This window comes from Rana temporaria, chromosome 12 (assembly GCF_905171775.1).
Source record: "Rana temporaria chromosome 12, aRanTem1.1, whole genome shotgun sequence".
NCBI lineage: Eukaryota > Metazoa > Chordata > Amphibia > Anura > Ranidae > Rana > Rana temporaria.
This window is the reverse complement of record NC_053500.1, coordinates 105,758,718-105,778,256: the sequence shown is the minus strand read 5'-3', so window position 1 is coordinate 105,778,256 and position 19,539 is coordinate 105,758,718. Positions and strand designations below refer to the sequence as shown.

Here is a 19,539-nt window from a genome sequence, read left to right as displayed (position 1 = left end):
CGAACATGTCTGCTGAAACTGGTCCGCGGACCAGTTTCAGCAGACATGTTCAGTAGTGTGTAGGCCCAAGCGGACAGGATTCCAGCGTACATTTGCCCGCCGGGCCTTTTTCCAGCGGGCAAATATTTCTGAACATGTTTTAAAACATGCCCGCTGGAATCCTGCCCGTCGGACATGTTCGGTCGTCTGTACAGACCTACCGTACATGTCCGAGCGGCCGCCATCCCTCGCATGCGTCGAATGACTTAGACGCATGCGTGGAAGCATTGAACTGGCAGGGCCGCGCACGTCATCGTCGCGGCCGCGTATCGAGTACGCGCGGATTTCTGTATGATGGGGAGTACAGCCATCATACAGAAATCCCCGGGCAGACATGTACGCTGAAAACGGTCCGGCGGACCGTTTTCATCGTACATGTTTGCCCGTCTGTACAAGGCCTTAGAGGCGCCTCTCTTATCCTCATTTGTGACATGACGCTACTCTTATATCAAGACATCGCTTGTATATCAAGTCAAAATGTATTAAAAAATGTTGCCTGTCTTGCAACCTCTGTTAAAGTAACATGTATTTAAATATCTAACATGTCCTGCCTAGTCCTCTCCTATGAACAGGAACATAACCCATATGTCAAGACTTTGAAGGCTGTGTCCATCCATGGACGATGAGAAACCATAATTTTTTGCTAGAAAATTACTCAGAACCCCCACATTTTTTGTCTGAACCTCTCTGCCAAATCCAGATGGATGGTGACTCTGTTTTCCATCCGTCTGACAGATCTGACAGGCAGTACGTTTTCATCGGACCTCCCCATAGGGAAGAGCAGGACTCGGACAGGTCCGTCTCAGCACAGTGAGCGGAGACTGACCTGTCATCTGCCTGCTTGGGGGATCAGTGGACAGAAAAGACCCTATTAAGCCCTCTATGTGATAGCATTGGGCAGGTGACGGGTCCTCTGTATGGAGACATTAGGGGATGATTAGACTACCAGATGTCTTCACTGCAGCTAATCAAGCACATATTGTGCTTGTTTAGCTGCTTTAGTTTATACAGCAGCTGTGGAATGATAGCTCTGAAAATGGAAGTGACAAAATCTTCAGGTTCGTTTTTATAGCACAAATCAAGGAACGGTGGCATACTGAAGCGGTTTTATTGCAGATAACCCCTTGACTACTAGGACATTTAAGATAGTACCTTGGTAAACCCGGGGTAAATAATGAAGGGATTAACCACTTCCAGCCCCACTCATTGACTTTGAGTGGGGATATCTGAATGATGCCTGCAGCATCGGGCATCATTCAGATATCTCTTACAGCTGGTGATTCTGTACACCGTAACAACAATCATAGTTCAGCCACTTGATCATTCTTACAGGCGGCGGGAGGGGACATGACATCATTCATCCCCCTTCCTGCCGCGCTCCGGCGCTTCTCTGGGCTCGCCCGTGCGATCGGTGACCCAGGGAAAGAATCCGCTGCCGCTGGACATTGATCATGGAGATTTCCCAGTCATCTCTATGACCTTCGGAGGCCCATGTGCAACTTTATGTCATATCCGGCCGGCGGAAATAAACCAAGCCGAGAACTTGGCTGGAAAGAAAAAGATTGTTAATTTAAAAAAAAATAATGTATCTCGAACTTTCCAGCCTGGAGGACCTGTTACGTACTATTCCTATTACAAGGGATGTTTACATTCCTTGTAATAGGAATAAAAGTGATACATTTTTTTTTAAAGAGAAAATGTGTAAAAAAAAAAAAAAAAGTAAAAGAAACAAATATTCTTTTAAGCGACCCCATGTGTTCATGCACAGAAGTAAATGCATACGCATATGTAAACTGCATTCAAACCACACTTGTGAGGTATCAACGCATGCTTTAGAGCGGGAGTAACAATTGTAGCACTAGACCTGCTGTAACGCTAAACTGGTAACCTGCAAAAAAAAAAATTGTGTCGCCTATGGAGATTTTTTAAATACCAAAGTTTTGCGCCATTGCATAAGTGTGGGCAATTTTTTTTTTTATCAATAACAATTTTATTGGTCAATGGTTCAAGTGTACATAACATACAGCCATACAGAGCCCTAGGCCCGCATGAGGAACGTAAAGAATAAACATCTTAACAGTGGCCTAGGGTGTATACATTATCTCTGCCCAGCTTGCCTATTAAAACCAGTGACGCCAACGTGGCGAAGTGCAAGCTGGCCATTGTCCTTCCGGACTAACCACATGTTATGGCTAAACTGAGCAGTAGACTTAACTTCTAAGTATCGAAGCAACCGTAGACACTAGGGGTCTCCCAAGAGAAAAAGGAAAGAAAAGAGGGGAAAAGAAAGAGAGAGTAATGGAAAGAGGGAGTGTCGTCATTTCGGCCCGTGTACCTTCTCAGGGTGGATCCTCCCGGCGGTGCCACAGTTCCCAGACCTTGTCGTGAGCCTCCTGCCGATCCTGCAACCTGGCAGTAATCCCCTCCATGATCTCCACGTCTTTAATCCTGGCGTATAGGGCTTCAGGGGGAGGGGAGACCGGCGCTTCCAGTGTGGGCAATTTTAAAGCGCGTGTTGGGTATATCTTTACTTGGCGTAACATCTTTTATATTATACAAAAAAATGTGGGGGTTCTGAGTAATTTTCTAGCAAAAAATTATGATTTCTCATCGTCCATGGACGGACACAGCCTTCAAAGTCTTGACATATGGGTTATGTTCCTGTTCATAGGAGAGGACTAGGCAGGACATGTTGGATATTTAAATACATGTTACTTTAAAGCGGAGGTTCACCCTAAAAACATGTATATACCATTACATTCAGAATACTTCCGACATGTACAGTATGCTGTTTGTTTTTTTCGCTGTACATACCATATTATTTTCCACTCGGCTTTCGGGTTCTCACTCCCGCGGGAGTAGGCGTTCCTATGCAGCGGCGCAATGTCACCTGGGACTTAGCCCAGGTGATTGACGTGCTTGATAAAAACTTCCCCCCCGGCGGATAAGGCGCGGCACGAGTTTCCCGAAAATAGCCGAACTGGGAGTCTGCTCTATACGGCGCCTGTGCAGTCAGCTCTACACGGCTCCTAGTCTGTGTGCAGGCGCCGTATAGAGCCGACTCCCAGTTCGGCTATTTTCGGAGACTCGTGATGCGCCTTATCCGCCGGGGGGAAGATTTTATCAAGCACGTCAATACTGTACATGTCGGAAGTATGCTGAATGTAATATACACTGGCTTTCTGAACGGAGCACAGCTCACAGATTTCCCCTCACACACATGCTGTGTATACAAGGAAGGCGGGGTAACCCCCCCCCCCCCCCGGTCGGTGCAGCAAGGAGGGTGGACTTAAGTGTTTTTCACTTAGTCTTGAGGGCTGTGAAGGACTAAGTGGGTGATAATGGAGTCAGTATCTGGCCTTTCTTCCCCCTACATTGCCAGAGGCCGCAAACGGTGCCCCTGCGGTTCCCATGGATACACTGTCGGCAGTCCTAGAATCATTTGTTGCCAGGTTAGAAGCGGCGTGTGGGTGTAAGGGGGTTAAAAAGCGCCCCCTCCCCCGCCATCTTCTGGGGAATGCTCTGACTCGATTCGGGCCTGGCTGCGGCTCAGGACCCCGGTTCTGGTATGTCAGAGAATGCGGACCAGAACCTCCCTGGTGAGGATGGAGGACCCCTCGTCCGGGTCAGTGCAAGACAGGGCACTTGTGAGTGCACTTATTGATGCTGTGAGGGACTCTCTCAAGCTGGAAGATGCAGCTGGGACTTTAAAAGAGGGGTCTGTCTCCTTTGGGTCACATAAATCTAACCGCTTAGTGAAAGTTTTTCCTTATGTTACTTTCTTTGATAAGTTCATAGATAAGGAATGGCCGCAGAAGTCCTTTTGTGGTCCCTCAGCGCCTGGCGGTCCGTTACCTTTTTGGGGACCGCCTTTTGAAAAAATGGGCTTTTCCTCTGATGGTTGATCCCCCCCCCCGGTTGCTCGGTGAAACAAGGTAACCACTCTCCCTATAGAAGGGACCCCTGCTTTCAAGGACCATACTGATAGGAGGTCCGAGGCGGTGACCCGCTCCATGTTTACCATGCTAGGGTCTGCATTGCGGCCTATTTTGTCTGCAACCTTGGTGTCTCAGACACTCAATGAATGGGCAAAGGCTTTGAATCAGACTGTGGAGGAGCATCGGCTCCCTCCTGATTATGTTAGACTGGCCGACCAGTTGGTACAGGGCCTTGTATATGTCTGTGATGCGACCCTGGATGCAGCTCCCTTGATATCCAGAGCCTCTGTTTCTGCGGTAGTGTTACGCCGCCCGATTTGGCTGAAATACTGGTCTGCTGTCCAAGCATCCAAAAAAGCCCTGGCAGATTTGCCATTTAAAGGTGGGAGACTTTTTGGTACCTCGCTGGACAACATTATTAAGGATGTCACTGGAGGTAAGAGCACTCTCTTCCCTCAGTCCACCAAGGGGAAGGTGCCGCGCCGTAAGCCATGTCCTTTTCCCACCCAGAAGCAGAATTTTTGTCAGTCAGGGCCTGCGGGTAGACCCTCCCAGGCTGACAAAGGCTCTGCTGGACCGAAACGTCCCTGGGTGCGTAAGCCGAACAAACCGGCATCCAAACCCACCACCGCATGAAGTTTTGCCCCCGCCCGACTCATGGGTGGGGGGGTGGCTTTGCAGGTTCACAGCTCGGTGGACCTCCCTGTTCTCTGACCAGTGGGTCTGTGAGGTGGTCTTTTTGGGGTACAAGATAGTTTCTTTCCTGTCCGCCAAACAGATTCTTTCCCTCAAATCTCCCTCTCCTTCCGGCTCGTCGGTCTGCCCTATTGTGGGCAGTGCAAGACTTACTGAGTTGCGGGGTAATTTTACCTGTTCCGCAGGACGAGAGGTTTCAGGGATTTTATTCAAATCCGTTTTTGGTCCCCAAGGAGGACGGGGTCCGTCCAATCTTGGACCTTAAAAGCCCTAAATGCCTTTGTAAAAGTATGGAAGTTCCGCATAGAATCCATTCATTTGGTGGTGGTTGCGCTCCATCCGAGGGACTTTCTGGCGTCCTTGGACATCAAGGACGCATACTTGCATGTCCCAATTTGCGCAGGACACCAGAGGTTTCTGCGCTTTGCAATAGAAGACTACTATCAGTTTGTGGTTCTTCCCTTTGGCCTTGCGTCAGCACCAAGAGTTTTCACCAAGGTGCTCGCACCGATTCTAGCTTTGCTGAGACGGCGAGGCATTGCCGTCATGGGCTACTTCGACGATCTTCTTCTGATTAGAATTCAAGGTGGATGTGACTATTGCCAGCCAGACCCTCCGAGAATTTGGGTGGGTGTTACACATCCAGAAGTCGGTCCTGGTACCGACTCAGCGTTTTGGAATACCTGAGGTTGATTCTGGACTCCGTGGAGGCGAGAGTCTTTCTTCCCCTAGAAAAATTGCAGACTCTTCAGTCTGTGGTGAAGCTGGTCGTCACTCCGTTTTTGCATGCGAGTCCTGGGTCTGATGGTAGCCTCCTTCGAGGCAGTACCGTATGCCCAGTTCCACACTCGAGTATTGCAGAAGGAGATCCTGTCCAAATGGAACAAATCTCCATTGTCTCTGGATCGCCAGATTCAGGTAAGCCACCTAGTCAGTCTCTCTGAATTGGTGGCTGAGATCCCCGGCTCTCTGGTCCGGGAAGCCATTCCTTCCCTTCCAGTGGACGATGATTACGACGGATGCCAGTCTCACAGGTTGGTGGGTCCAATCGTCCCAGGGTCGCTGGACTTTACAGGAATCCCTCCTGCCGATCAATGTCCTGGAACTTCGGGCGATTAGGCTATGCCTCTCCTTGTGGTCGAGGCGGTTGCAAGGTAGTCTAATCGGGATTCAGTCGGACAATGCCACGGCGGTGGCTTATGTCAACCATCAGGGGTGAACACGGAGCTCGGCTGCAGCGTCTGAGGTCGCTCACATCCTGCGTTGGGCGGAAAGAAGCATGCCTGCTCTATCGGCCGTCTACATTCTGGGCATAGAAAACTTGCAGGTGGACTACCGGAGTTGCCAGATGCTGGACCAGGGGGAATGGTCATTGCATCTGAAGTTTCAACTCCTTTGCAGGAGGTGGGGCACACTGGACGTGGATCTCCTGGCCTCTCGCCTCAACCGCAAAGTGTCGAGGTTCGTGGCCAGGTCCAGAGATCCCTGGGCAGACGTGTTAGTGACCCCGTGGGGTCAGTATCCGCTAATTTATGCCTTTCCCCATTGACGTTGCTTCCACGGCTGCTCCGCAGAGTGGAGGCTGAATGGATCAGATGATTCTAATCGCTCCAGATTGGCCCAGGCGTCATTGGTACGCTGATTTGAGGTTGTAAACCCATACACACCACTTGCACCTACAGGTAAGCCTTAATCTAGGCTTACCTGTAGGTGCAACAAATATCTCCGAAACCTACACGGTTTAGGGGGTATTTGCAGAAAAGACTGCACCGTGTGCATGTGTGTCGTACTGAGCATGCCGTTAGTGAGGGCGATGCGCAAGAGTGACGTGTTTGCTGCTCCGGCCAATCACAGCGCCGGAGTCGCGATACCCGGAAGTAACTCTGGTATCAATGGCGGAGGTGAGGAACGAGAGTTGCTTCCGGGGCTTCGATCTCAGGTAAGTAATTCATAATGAGATAGTATGCCATGCATACTAGCTCATTATGCCTTTCTCTTGCAGTGGTTTGTTTTTAAAGAAAGGCTTTAGAGGGGTTTACTTCCTCTTTAAGAGTTTCAATTTGTATGCAATCAGGCAGGCCCTTGCACTACATGATTTTGGTAAATCTGAAGAAAATCTAATGGTATGTATTGTATGGGGTCTAGTGCCAGCACCTGAGATGTAATGTGATGGAGCCTGATCTCACCTGCAGCAAAATGTGAAATATTTGACAATGCTGACATGTATAACAAAAAAAATGGAGTAGCGCTGAAAAAAATGAAGTGAAGGCCTTCAAAGGACAGAAGGCTGTATAAACACAATGTCTATCAAGGTGGTGTGATATCCAAAAGTGAGGAAAATCATTAATGAAAGTCCATGTGAAGAGCAAATTCGGAGCGTGACACCCCAATGTGATTCAGGTTACGTGGAGTCTGATTCCAATAAAAAGATACGACTTGCTGACCCTTACCGCAAAGAAAGATCCTAACGGACCAAGTCAAGCTGGATTCACTGGGTATGCTGGAGAGGATCCTCTCTATAAGTACAATCCCTCCAGGGGTCACCAATCGATCAGTGAACGACCAAATAAAAAGGAAAAAACTCTTATAGTGTAAATCCGTGTATGATGATCATAAACATGTATCCCCAGTGACTGGTAATAGACAGTGTGAACATAAACAAACCACCACCAGTACACACACTGACCCTTACCAGAACCACTGATCCATCAGGATCAGTCAGAGCATAGGGGATAAAACACAGTAGGCAGCGATGGGACGTCTCAGCCAATGTTGGAACAGGAGATGCAGCAGGTAGAATATGTGAGAGGAGGAAGAAAGACTCACATAGCGTAATACCGTAGCGATATTTAATAAAATAAAATAGTAACACTTACAATTGGGTATAAAAATAACAGCAGGGTATGAGAAAAGCCGGCCGGCGTGTCAGAACGGATCCTCAGATTGCGGTGACGTCAGCACGTCGCCTCCCAACGTTTCGTCTGCTCTAGACGTGGTCACGGGAATGAGGAGACGTTCTGCGTCACCGCATATAAACGTAAAGTGGGCGGAGAGTCAACTGGACAGCAGTCTCTGAAGATCGTCCGTCCACCATCTTGCTTGAGGGCAAAAATCAGGGAAACAAACGTGATTGCAACATATGCTCCCAGACTGATAACAAATTATGTATAACCAACAACAGGAACCTAAAACGATCCTATCGAAGGAACCATAGAGAACAAAATTTGTATTGAACAAGGTTCAAAAGACATGTCTGATGAATAAAGAAAAGAAATTAAAAAAAATTTATTATATATCATCTGAGACTGGTGTCCAATTGGCTGACCCAAAAACAACATCACATTCGAAAATAATCAAAAAATATATAAATTAAAATAGAGATTAAAATTAAAGAGGATATCATACACATCAGGTTATTACAGAAAAAGACATATATATATCCTCTAAACTGATGCCCACTCAGCAAACCGAATCGCACCAACACAATTGATTATGGTCATTAGTAATTATCACAAAAATAGTGTCATATATGCAGCCACAAAACAGACATGACACAAGCAAACGTGTGGGGATCAAAAGTTTGCGAATAATGACCTAATTAAAAGACTGCACAAATTATGCTGTATTGATAAAGGGCAAAACAAACGCATAATTGTGTTATTGAAAATTCTTAAAAAATTCTTAAAAAAATTTATCAAATTAAAAACACCTAAAACAATTATCAATAAAGGAAGACATCATGCACCTAAGCGTTATCAATAAAACAATTGACATCTACCTCTATGTTCATACCGTGAGGTTCATAACATTTTAATTGGTGAATCCACATCATCTCTGACTGTGAGATGCTCCTCACAAGGTCACTCCCTCTCCAGTGTGCCTGAAACTTTTCAATTCCCAAAAAAATTGTGCCCGTGGGATCCTTATTATGAGTCAACAAATAGTGTTTGGACACAGAATGATTTGGGAAACCGTTACAAATGTTTGTGAGATGTTCATTCAACCTTATATGGAGGGGACGTTTGGTCCTTCCCACATACTGGAGTCCACATGGACATTGGAGTAGATACACCACTCCCACAGTAGAGCAGGTAATGAATGTTTCGATAGGAAACCTTTTGTTTGTATGTCTAGATCCAAAGCTGATCGTTTTCTTAGAGATTTGGCGATTGACAGCACAAACATTACATTTGCCACATTTAAAAAAACCCACCAGGCCCGATAAAAACATAGAAGGGATCCTGGGTGGGTCCAAAACATTGGGTGCCAACTTATCCTTCAAGGATGTCGAACCCCTGAAGATGACCCGGGGTCTATCAGGTAGTATGGCACCCAAGATTTTGTCACTCTTAAGTACATGCCAGTGTTTACTGATGATGTGTTTTAACACTGGCATGTTGGCAACAATAATCGGTGACAAAAGGGGTTCTATAATTACCCCCTTGATCGTCTCGGGGTTTAACACAAAGTAAATCCTCGCGGTTGGTTTTGGTCACCAGATCCAATGTGTCAATCAAAGAATTTCGATCATAACCCTTTTCAACAAAGCGTTCTGTTAGAACCCCAGCCTGATCAAGAAAAACACTATGTTTACTGCAGTTCCTTTTCAAACGGAGGAATTGTCCTTTAGGCACAGCTTTAAGCCAAGTGGCATGATGACAACTGTCACTTGGAATGAAGGCATTCCTGTCCGTGCTTTTAAAATAGGTGGCAGTGGTGAAACCATCTTGATCTGCAGAAATAGTTAGATCCAAGAAATTAATTCTATCCTTACTGGCCTCATATTTGAGTATGATCCCCCTATTGTTGGTATTGAGGAATGTCATAAAGGTAGATAGTTCATCCTCAGACCCTGTCCAAAGGAGGAGGATGTCGTCTATGTACCGCGCCCATAACCGAATATGGGGCCTAGTACTGACACCGACGACATCCTCCTCCCATTTGGCCATAAATAGATTGGCCAAACTCGGGGCATATTTGGCCCCCATCGCCACTCCCTTATCCTGCCTATAAAATTGGCCATCATGCCAAAAGAAGTTGTGGGATGCGGCATATTGCAATAACTCCATGATGAAGGAGATTTGAACCGTTGGAAGTCCTGAGTCCCTTTCAAGAAAAAAAGAGACGGCTTCCAATCCCAGATCGTGTGGGATCACGGTATACAAGGAAGTGACGTCAGCCGTCACTAACCACAAATCTGGTGTAGGCTGTATATCTGACAACAAATTTATGACCTGTCTGGTGTCTTTTAAGTAAGAAGGCATATTCCTCACCAGAGGCTGAAGAAAAAAGTCAATATATTTGCCCACCCGGGACGTCACCGAGTCGATGCCACTGACAATAGGGCGTCCCGGGGGGCAAATAGGGTCTTTATGTATCTTTGGAAGATAATACATTATAGGCACCCGAGGTGCCTTAGGGACCAAGAATGCTTTCTCTTTTTTATTTAAAATGTTGAGGCGAAAGCCTTTATTTACAATCTTGACAAGGGCTTTCTTGTACCTGTCTCCCGGATTGAGGGGGAGGCGGGTATAAGTGTCACCATCGTCAAGGATACGTCTCATTTCCAATAAATAATCGTTTTTATTTAAGACTACAATGCCTCCCCCCTTATCCGCGGGGCGGATAACGAGATTCTTGTTGGCACATAAAGACTTAATACCCTCCTCTAAACTTAATTTACATCTCACTTTCTTAATGTTAAGATTATCAAGATCTTTAAGAGTCAGGTCTCTAAATACCTTAAGGGACGCCGGAAGTTGACCAGGGGGGTTGTACGTGGAGGCATTGGACAAACCTGAATGAACATAGTTTGAGGTCATGGTGGTAGAGGGATCAAAAGGGTTGGAGGATACATAACGCTGGATATTTAATTTACGTATAAATTTATGAACATCCATATAGGCTCTAAATTTATTAATGTTTCTTGGAGGGGCATATTTCAATCCCTTATCAAGGACATATAATTCCGAACTTGACAAAGTGTGGGAACTGAGGTTAAAAATACCGGCCCCTGTCACGTTTTCGGCCTTTTTGGGCTTGTTGTGTTTGCCCCCTCTGCTCCCTCTTTTAGTTCGGCCAATCTTTTTGTTCCCTGGCCTGCCTTGGGAAAACCCCAATTGGATTGGGTCGAATTAGGATGACTGGGGTACCCTAGTTCGTAAGTGGCTGGGGGTACAATTTGACTAGTGGAGGAGTCCGAGAAAAAATTCTGACTCTCTATATTCTCCATATTTCCTAACGGAAGAAAGCTATTATGGGTAAGTACATTATAATCTGGCTCGAAAGTCCCAGCATAATGTACTATCTCATTATCCGTATATCTCTGTGTCACATTTGGGTGAAGACCTAGAGTATACGGATTGGTAGATCTCAAATCCTGAGGGGTTGGTTGTCCACCAGCAAAGTTCAGTGGATAGCCTGGGGGTGGACCATTGAAGGAACCACGGCCTCGAGAATCCACAACATTAGGTCTCCCCAATGCACCTTGTCCCCACGGTTGACCATAGTATAATGGTGGTGGGCCAAATTGTCCGCGTTGGTTGCCCCTCCCTCTCCCCAAATTAGGGGCATAGGGTACTGACTGTTTCTTGGTCCTCTGATGGCCCTTAGGGGTGTTGTTAGAATTAGTGCGACTTGTGCCACCTCGACCCTGAGACATATTGGAACCACTAATGGTGTTACTAGTTGGTCCAGAATATGAAGGAGCAACTTCCATTGCTGGATTCAAGGATGCGGTGGCTTCAGCCAATAGTTTCTTTTGCCACTCAAAGACGATGTTATTGTGATAATCTCCAAAGTCTCTGTTGAATTTCTTCTTTTTTTTAATTTTTTGCTCCCTTTCTTCTTTCTCAAGAATTTTTAGGAGGCTTTGGGATTTAACAGTATATTCCTCACTGGACATGAAAGGGGTTAACTTCTCTTTAATGAGAATAATCTCATCATCCAATCTTTTGAGTTTAATGGTTTTACGGTCGCCCAAAAACTTAAGTAAATTAAGTCCAGAATCATTAAAATGTTTGAACCACCCCTCCAAGTCGGTGTCACCCTTTTGTGGGGCTATGTCCCACCTCAAACTCCTGGGAACCATCTCCTGCTTGATATAGGTATCTAGAAATACAACGTCCCACTGAGTATGGAGCTCTGCAATAGTTAAATTTTTGAGTCTCATAAAGAGGCCGCCCAAATCGTTATCTCCCTCTTTGAAGGTCTCAAATACCCCCTCTGAGTTAACCACCCGGGTGGCTCTAAAGGTAAAGATATCCATAAGGGCTATAGTATAGGTGCTTATTGCAAACACTAAGTAGCTGCACTAAATGTGTATACAAACAATAGATATAAAAAGGGAAAAAAAGTGCGCTTACTAATACAAACAAATCGTGAACAAGCTGCTGACTCAAAAATGTTATACTAACATAAAATCTGATACAAAAAAAATGGAGTAGCGCTGAAAAAAATGAAGTGAAGGCCTTCAAAGGACAGAAGGCTGTATAAACACAATGTCTATCAAGGTGGTGTGATATCCAAAAGTGAGGAAAATCATTAATGAAAGTCCATGTGAAGAGCAAATTCGGAGCGTGACACCCCAATGTGATTCAGGTTACGTGGAGTCTGATTCCAATAAAAAGATACGACTTGCTGACCCTTACCGCAAAGAAAGATCCTAATGGACCAAGTCAAGCTGGATTCACTGGGTATGCTGGAGAGGATCCTCTCTATAAGTACAATCCCTCCAGGGGTCACCAATCGATCAGTGAACGACCAAATAAAAAGGAAAAAACTCTTATAGTGTAAATCCGTGTATGATGATCATAAACATGTATCCCCAGTGACTGGTAATAGACAGTGTGAACATAAACAAACCACCACCAGTACACACACTGACCCTTACCAGAACCACTGATCCATCAGGATCAGTCAGAGCATAGGGGATAAAACACAGTAGGCAGCGATGGGACGTCTCAGCCAATGTTGGAACAGGAGATGCAGCAGGTAGAATATGTGAGAGGAGGAAGAAAGACTCACATAGCGTAATACCGTAGCGATATTTAATAAAATAAAATAGTAACACTTACAATTGGGTATAAAAATAACAGCAGGGTATGAGAAAAGCCGGCCGGCGTGTCAGAACGGATCCTCAGATTGCGGTGACGTCAGCACGTCGCCTCCCAACGTTTCGTCTGCTCTAGACGTGGTCACGGGAATGAGGAGACGTTCTGCGTCACCGCATATAAACGTAAAGTGGGCGGAGAGTCAACTGGACAGCAGTCTCTGAAGATCGTCCGTCCACCATCTTGCTTGAGGGCAAAAATCAGGGAAACAAACGTGATTGCAACATATGCTCCCAGACTGATAACAAATTATGTATAACCAACAACAGGAACCTAAAACGATCCTATCGAAGGAACCATAGAGAACAAAATTTGTATTGAACAAGGTTCAAAAGACATGTCTGATGAATAAAGAAAAGAAATTAAAAAAAATTTATTATATATCATCTGAGACTGGTGTCCAATTGGCTGACCCAAAAACAACATCACATTCGAAAATAATCAAAAAATATATAAATTAAAATAGAGATTAAAATTAAAGAGGATATCATACACATCAGGTTATTACAGAAAAAGACATATATATATCCTCTAAACTGATGCCCACTCAGCAAACCGAATCGCACCAACACAATTGATTATGGTCATTAGTAATTATCACAAAAATAGTGTCATATATGCAGCCACAAAACAGACATGACACAAGCAAACGTGTGGGGATCAAAAGTTTGCGAATAATGACCTAATTAAAAGACTGCACAAATTATGCTGTATTGATAAAGGGCAAAACAAACGCATAATTGTGTTATTGAAAATTCTTAAAAAATTCTTAAAAAAATTTATCAAATTAAAAACACCTAAAACAATTATCAATAAAGGAAGACATCATGCACCTAAGCGTTATCAATAAAACAATTGACATCTACCTCTATGTTCATACCGTGAGGTTCATAACATTTTAATTGGTGAATCCACATCATCTCTGACTGTGAGATGCTCCTCACAAGGTCACTCCCTCTCCAGTGTGCCTGAAACTTTTCAATTCCCATTCGCAAACTTTTGATCCCCACACGTTTGCTTGTGTCATGTCTGTTTTGTGGCTGCATATATGACACTATTTTTGTGATAATTACTAATGACCATAATCAATTGTGTTGGTGCGATTCGGTTTGCTGAGTGGGCATCAGTTTAGAGGATATATATATGTCTTTTTCTGTAATAACCTGATGTGTATGATATCCTCTTTAATTTTAATCTCTATTTTAATTTATATATTTTTTGATTATTTTCGAATGTGATGTTGTTTTTGGGTCAGCCAATTGGACACCAGTCTCAGATGATATATAATAAATTTTTTTTAATTTCTTTTCTTTATTCATCAGACATGTCTTTTGAACCTTGTTCAATACAAATTTTGTTCTCTATGGTTCCTTCGATAGGATCGTTTTAGGTTCCTGTTGTTGGTTATACATAATTTGTTATCAGTCTGGGAGCATATGTTGCAATCACGTTTGTTTCCCTGATTTTTGCCCTCAAGCAAGATGGTGGACGGACGATCTTCAGAGACTGCTGTCCAGTTGACTCTCCGCCCACTTTACGTTTATATGCGGTGACGCAGAACGTCTCCTCATTCCCGTGACCACGTCTAGAGCAGACGAAACGTTGGGAGGCGACGTGCTGACGTCACCGCAATCTGAGGATCCGTTCTGACACGCCGGCCGGCTTTTCTCATACCCTGCTGTTATTTTTATACCCAATTGTAAGTGTTACTATTTTATTTTATTAAATATCGCTACGGTATTACGCTATGTGAGTCTTTCTTCCTCCTCTCACATATTCTACCTGCTGCATCTCCTGTTCCAACATTGGCTGAGACGTCCCATCGCTGCCTACTGTGTTTTATCCCCTATGCTCTGACTGATCCTGATGGATCAGTGGTTCTGGTAAGGGTCAGTGTGTGTACTGGTGGTGGTTTGTTTATGTTCACACTGTCTATTACCAGTCACTGGGGATACATGTTTATGATCATCATACACGGATTTACACTATAAGAGTTTTTTCCTTTTTATTTGGTCGTTCACTGATCGATTGGTGACCCCTGGAGGGATTGTACTTATAGAGAGGATCCTCTCCAGCATACCCAGTGAATCCAGCTTGACTTGGTCCGTTAGGATCTTTCTTTGCGGTAAGGGTCAGCAAGTCGTATCTTTTTATTGGAATCAGACTCCACGTAACCTGAATCACATTGGGGTGTCACGCTCCGAATTTGCTCTTCACATGGACTTTCATTAATGATTTTCCTCACTTTTGGATATCACACCACCTTGATAGACATTGTGTTTATACAGCCTTCTGTCCTTTGAAGGCCTTCACTTCATTTTTTTCAGCGCTACTCCATTTTTTTTGTATCAGATTTTATGTTAGTATAACATTTTTGAGTCAGCAGCTTGTTCACGATTTGTTTGTATTAGTAAGCGCACTTTTTTTCCCTTTTTAATGCTGACATGTATACCTCCCAGTAATCAGCAGTAAAGATTAGCATATTGATGCTTTTAATTTAATAAAATGAACAGCTTCATTTAATAATTACCCTGTGCTTTAGCAATAATCCTGTTCCTGACAGGTGGGCAAACAAGTAAGTCGCCTCGCCTAATTTCTGCTATAAACTTTTTTTTTTGTGGCTGATTTCACTTTAAAAAGAAAGGGAAAGCAAATTGGACTTGTTGATATGTAGCACAGGACGGTGCTACACGATCATGTCTTGTGAAAATTGTACCGTGCGTTTCTTAGCAACAGGCAAAGCCAGTGTACAGCTGCTTATTATGTGAACAATAGGAGTGTCTAGGTTCCTCTCATAGCCTATTGGCTTCAAACTGGTGAACCCGATAGGACAGACTGTAGGATGTCGGAGTCAGCAGGGCATGGTCTTTGCACAGACTGTGTAGAGTGAAGCAGGTATGAGATAACAAGATCTGATCCCAAACTACAGCGCTCACTAGAGCTGGCAGAGCCTTGGCTGCTCACTCTTCAGAATTTAAGGGCATCTCTTTTGATCACCACTACTCGTGTTTCAGAGGAGCTCTGGTTTCTGGCTTACAAAAACTGTGATTTCAACCAGCGAATGAGTTATGGCAACAGTCATCAGCCTTTCCGATCTGGTAAATGTATCCATTGGCACACCTGAAGTTGGGGCAGTTAATTTTAATGCCCTGCACACTCTTCTTCATGCCATAATAAAGAATTTAAACATCCAAGATATAAAAGCAGAGATCCCAGAGGAAGAGAACGGCCCATACAATCCCCCTAAAGGGCTGGTGAAGGCAGCAGGTGAAGAGGGGCAGAATGACTGGGTGCCCAATGGCAACCATCGGGTGGAGAAAAAGATTTTGAAATTAGAGCAGCAGTTGCAGGCACTGAATAGTTTGCCCACTGGACTGGACCTGATGGGAAGAGCAAAAACACAGCAGGATGGCAGTACACCAGTAGAAGATATGTGGAATATGATCCAGATGAAGAAGAGACTTGAGGCTAATGAAGATGGAGTATGCCAGGTAAATAAAAATATTTCAGATCGTACACCTTTTAGGCCTTGGTCACACCTATGCATTTTTTTTTGTGTGTGTTTTCAGTTTTGCAGAAACACACTACAGTCCATTTAACATGTTTTCCTATGGATGTAGTTCACATCTGTGCATTTTAAGGAAAGGGCCAGGGACTTGTTTTTGGTTCCATAGACTTTAAAGGGGGAGTTCCAGGCTTTTTTTTTTTACTGTTTATTAAAAGTCAGCAGCTACAAAAAGTGTAGCTGCTGGCTTTTAATAAACAGACACTTACCTGCTTCACGGTCCAGCGATGGGCCGTGTCTCCCCCCCCCCCCCCTCCGGCCGGCATCTTCATTCTTAGTGTGGGCACCCGGCCGTGACAGCTTCGGGCTTCACAGCCGGGCACTCGCTGCACATGCGTGAGCGGCGCTGCTGCGCACTGTGATTGGTCAGGCGATCGCCTGGGACCTGTCACGTGTCTCAGGCAATCGCCTATACGGAGGGGCCGCTGTAGGCGATATGACGTATCGCCTAAGCGGTCCCTGGGTGGAAGGAGGAAGTGGGAGAGGAAGTCCCACTCCTGAAGCCCCCCCTCGCCCCAAAAAAATGACATGCCAAATGTGACATGTAAGGGGGCAAGGAGTGGATTAAGCGGAAGTTACACTCTTGGGTGAAACTCTGCTTTAATGGATCAAAAGCATGTATTGAAAATTGAATAATGCAAAATGCAAGCTGCTACCTGCATAGGTGTGAATCGGGTCTTATGGTTCTTTCACATGGGCAGCTGTGGGGCAGTTAAAATAGGCAGCTGAGCCATGGTTTTACCGCCCCCTGTCCTTCCAGCCAAATGTAGACATTGACAGGGTTTTGTACATAATGATTTACGGTTATGTCATTTATCTTATACTGCAGAGTCAAACTCACTACGATGGGGCTGCACTAAACCACAAACACTTGCCTCCCAGTTGTGGTGCGGTTGCCCAATGTAACACTCCCATGTGACAGTTTTAAAAAAAAAAAAGCACAAAAAACAGGAGGCAGCAGTGACACCTCCTAAATACATTGTAGTGGCTACCATCATCCTCTGACAAGTGATCCACCAAAGACCACCTTTAAGAGGGCGGTAAGCACTCACACCTGTCAGAAAGAGCACTTAGATATCCAGGTTTTTAATTGTAGCAACAGCATGAGTTACCTGAGACTAATAACGATATAAAAAATAATATATATATATATATATATATATAAACTTTGAAGCATATATAGCATTCCTGAATTTAAGATGGGATATGCGACATGTACATCCCAGGAGGCAGCGAGGTGGGCGCCTAGACGAGAAAGAACACCAAAACTGATTCTAATAGAGGGAGGGGGAGGAGCCAGATGGAACACATTTTTAATTGGGTGTAGGTCCACTTTACCGTTTCGTTTAATTTCTGTATGTTTTTCCACTGGGGAGATTTTTCCTCACTTCCTCTCTGATGCAATGAGGCTCTCAGTTAGTACTAGGAAACAACATTTTTTTTCAAAGGTTCTAAACCTCTGTGCAATAATTTTTTAGAGAGATTTCTCAGCATTTCCTGTTCAGATGTAAACGACAGAGACTCTAACCATTCCCTGCTCTACCTAAAGCTAAATAAAACATCTTGACTGGAGTTGGGCGTTTAATATTTAAAGCAAATTAGTCAGAGGGTCCAAAAAGTTACAAAGGCAGTAACCTTAAAAGAAATCCGTATAATATCCTACTGTCTGTGGGCCCATTGGTAAATCTTCACTCTGTAGCAGAGCTCCTGGTGCCAATCCAATTCCACTACTCTGGGTGATCAAATAACGTGTCCCCCGGTGGGCTTTGTGGTTCCTCCCACAGACACCTGGTTACTGCAAGACACAATAGTGATGTTGGGTTTATCAGGAGGAACCAGAGCGACAAGTGGGGGGCACACTGTACTTTACAACTGGAAGTATGAAATCGGATCAGATGCAAGAGCTCTGCAAGAGAAAATTTCAGCAAACGGCCTTAAGACCGTAATCTGTATAATATTGCTTTGTTCATAGGTTAGTGCCTTTGCTAGTTTTCAACCCCCTGATGGGGTCACTTAAAATGTGTACCACTTCCCTGAGCTAAAAGATGTGAATCGGCATTGAATAACAAAGTAAGCAGTGTCATTTTACTACTACTCCGAGTGGAGGCCCTTGTGGTTGAATCTAGTAGGTATGAGGAACTTGTACCACGGTGGCTTTGTACTGCCCAATTAGTCCACCATTGTTTCTTCAGCAATTTTCTCGAAGGGTTTTAAAATAGAATATGCGGTAGCTGCCAGATTGTCTATTCTCAATATGGTGCTTAAGTCATATTTATTACACTGTGGGGTGGCAGGATAATTCCAGCCTTTAGACCACCTCTTGGCACTGCAGATAGACAGGGTAATAAATGAGTAATGTCATGGTTCTGCTCTGGAGTGACGCAACCAATGGAGACCAATGTAACCTCCTTTTCTGTTATGTGGTTTTATGTTGCTTGAAAACCAGGCAGAAGAGAGAATTTTGACCCCCCACACACAAAAGAATGTAGTGTAAAGGGTATTTAAACCATATGGAACATTGATGATTTACGAACCTTGGCCAGAAACAATCTTAGAAACAATCCTGGCCCCAGGAGAGCACCATATACAGAATGCCATTCACCAACTCCCTTCCAATTTCTTTTTTTTCCCCTTTTTAGTTTTCTTTTCTGTTTTAATTAAATAGTATTTAAAACCAAACCAACCTATCATGTTTTTATGTATTGTGTCCCTGCTAGAGATTTACTCTTTCTCCTGGACCGAACACGTTTACACATTTTTAGGCTTCATTTCCATGGACGTTTTTACAGCCACTTTTCTGAGCGTTTTTTGCAGCTTAAAAACAGCTCTCCATGTTAGTCTATGGCCTCATGCCCACCATGATGTTTTTGAGCTGTAGATGGCTGAGCCGTTTTTAAGCTGCAAAAAAAAACCAGGACCAGTGCGTTCTGAAGCTCCAGAGTAGAGCTGTAAAAACGCCAGACGTTAAACGCTCAAAAACGCTACCGCTGCGTTTTTGAGCTCTAGCTCAAAAAAAAAAAATGGATAGGCGTTTTTAAGCTGTAAAAAAGGCTAAAGAAAGTGGCTGTAAAAACGTCCATGGAAATGAAGCCTTAATGTTTATTTAACCACTTCCCACCGACATGGCGTATATATGCGGCCTCTCGGCAGGTGGACTATAACACCAAGAGGCCACTTATATGCAGCCCTA

The 19,539-nt window shown here is 44.4% G+C and overlaps 1 protein-coding gene across 1 annotated transcript in view; it reads left to right on the top strand.

Annotated features, from left to right (window-relative positions):
• The first annotated feature begins 15,490 nt into the window (after positions 1-15,490).
• QRICH2 (glutamine rich 2) overlaps positions 15,491-19,539 on the top strand; it is a 122,751-nt gene continuing 118,702 nt past the window's right edge. The window contains 1 exon segment of the mRNA XM_040330084.1: positions 15,491-16,275. Within this exon segment, the coding sequence (XP_040186018.1) occupies positions 15,853-16,275 (423 nt within the window). The 5' untranslated portion in view covers positions 15,491-15,852.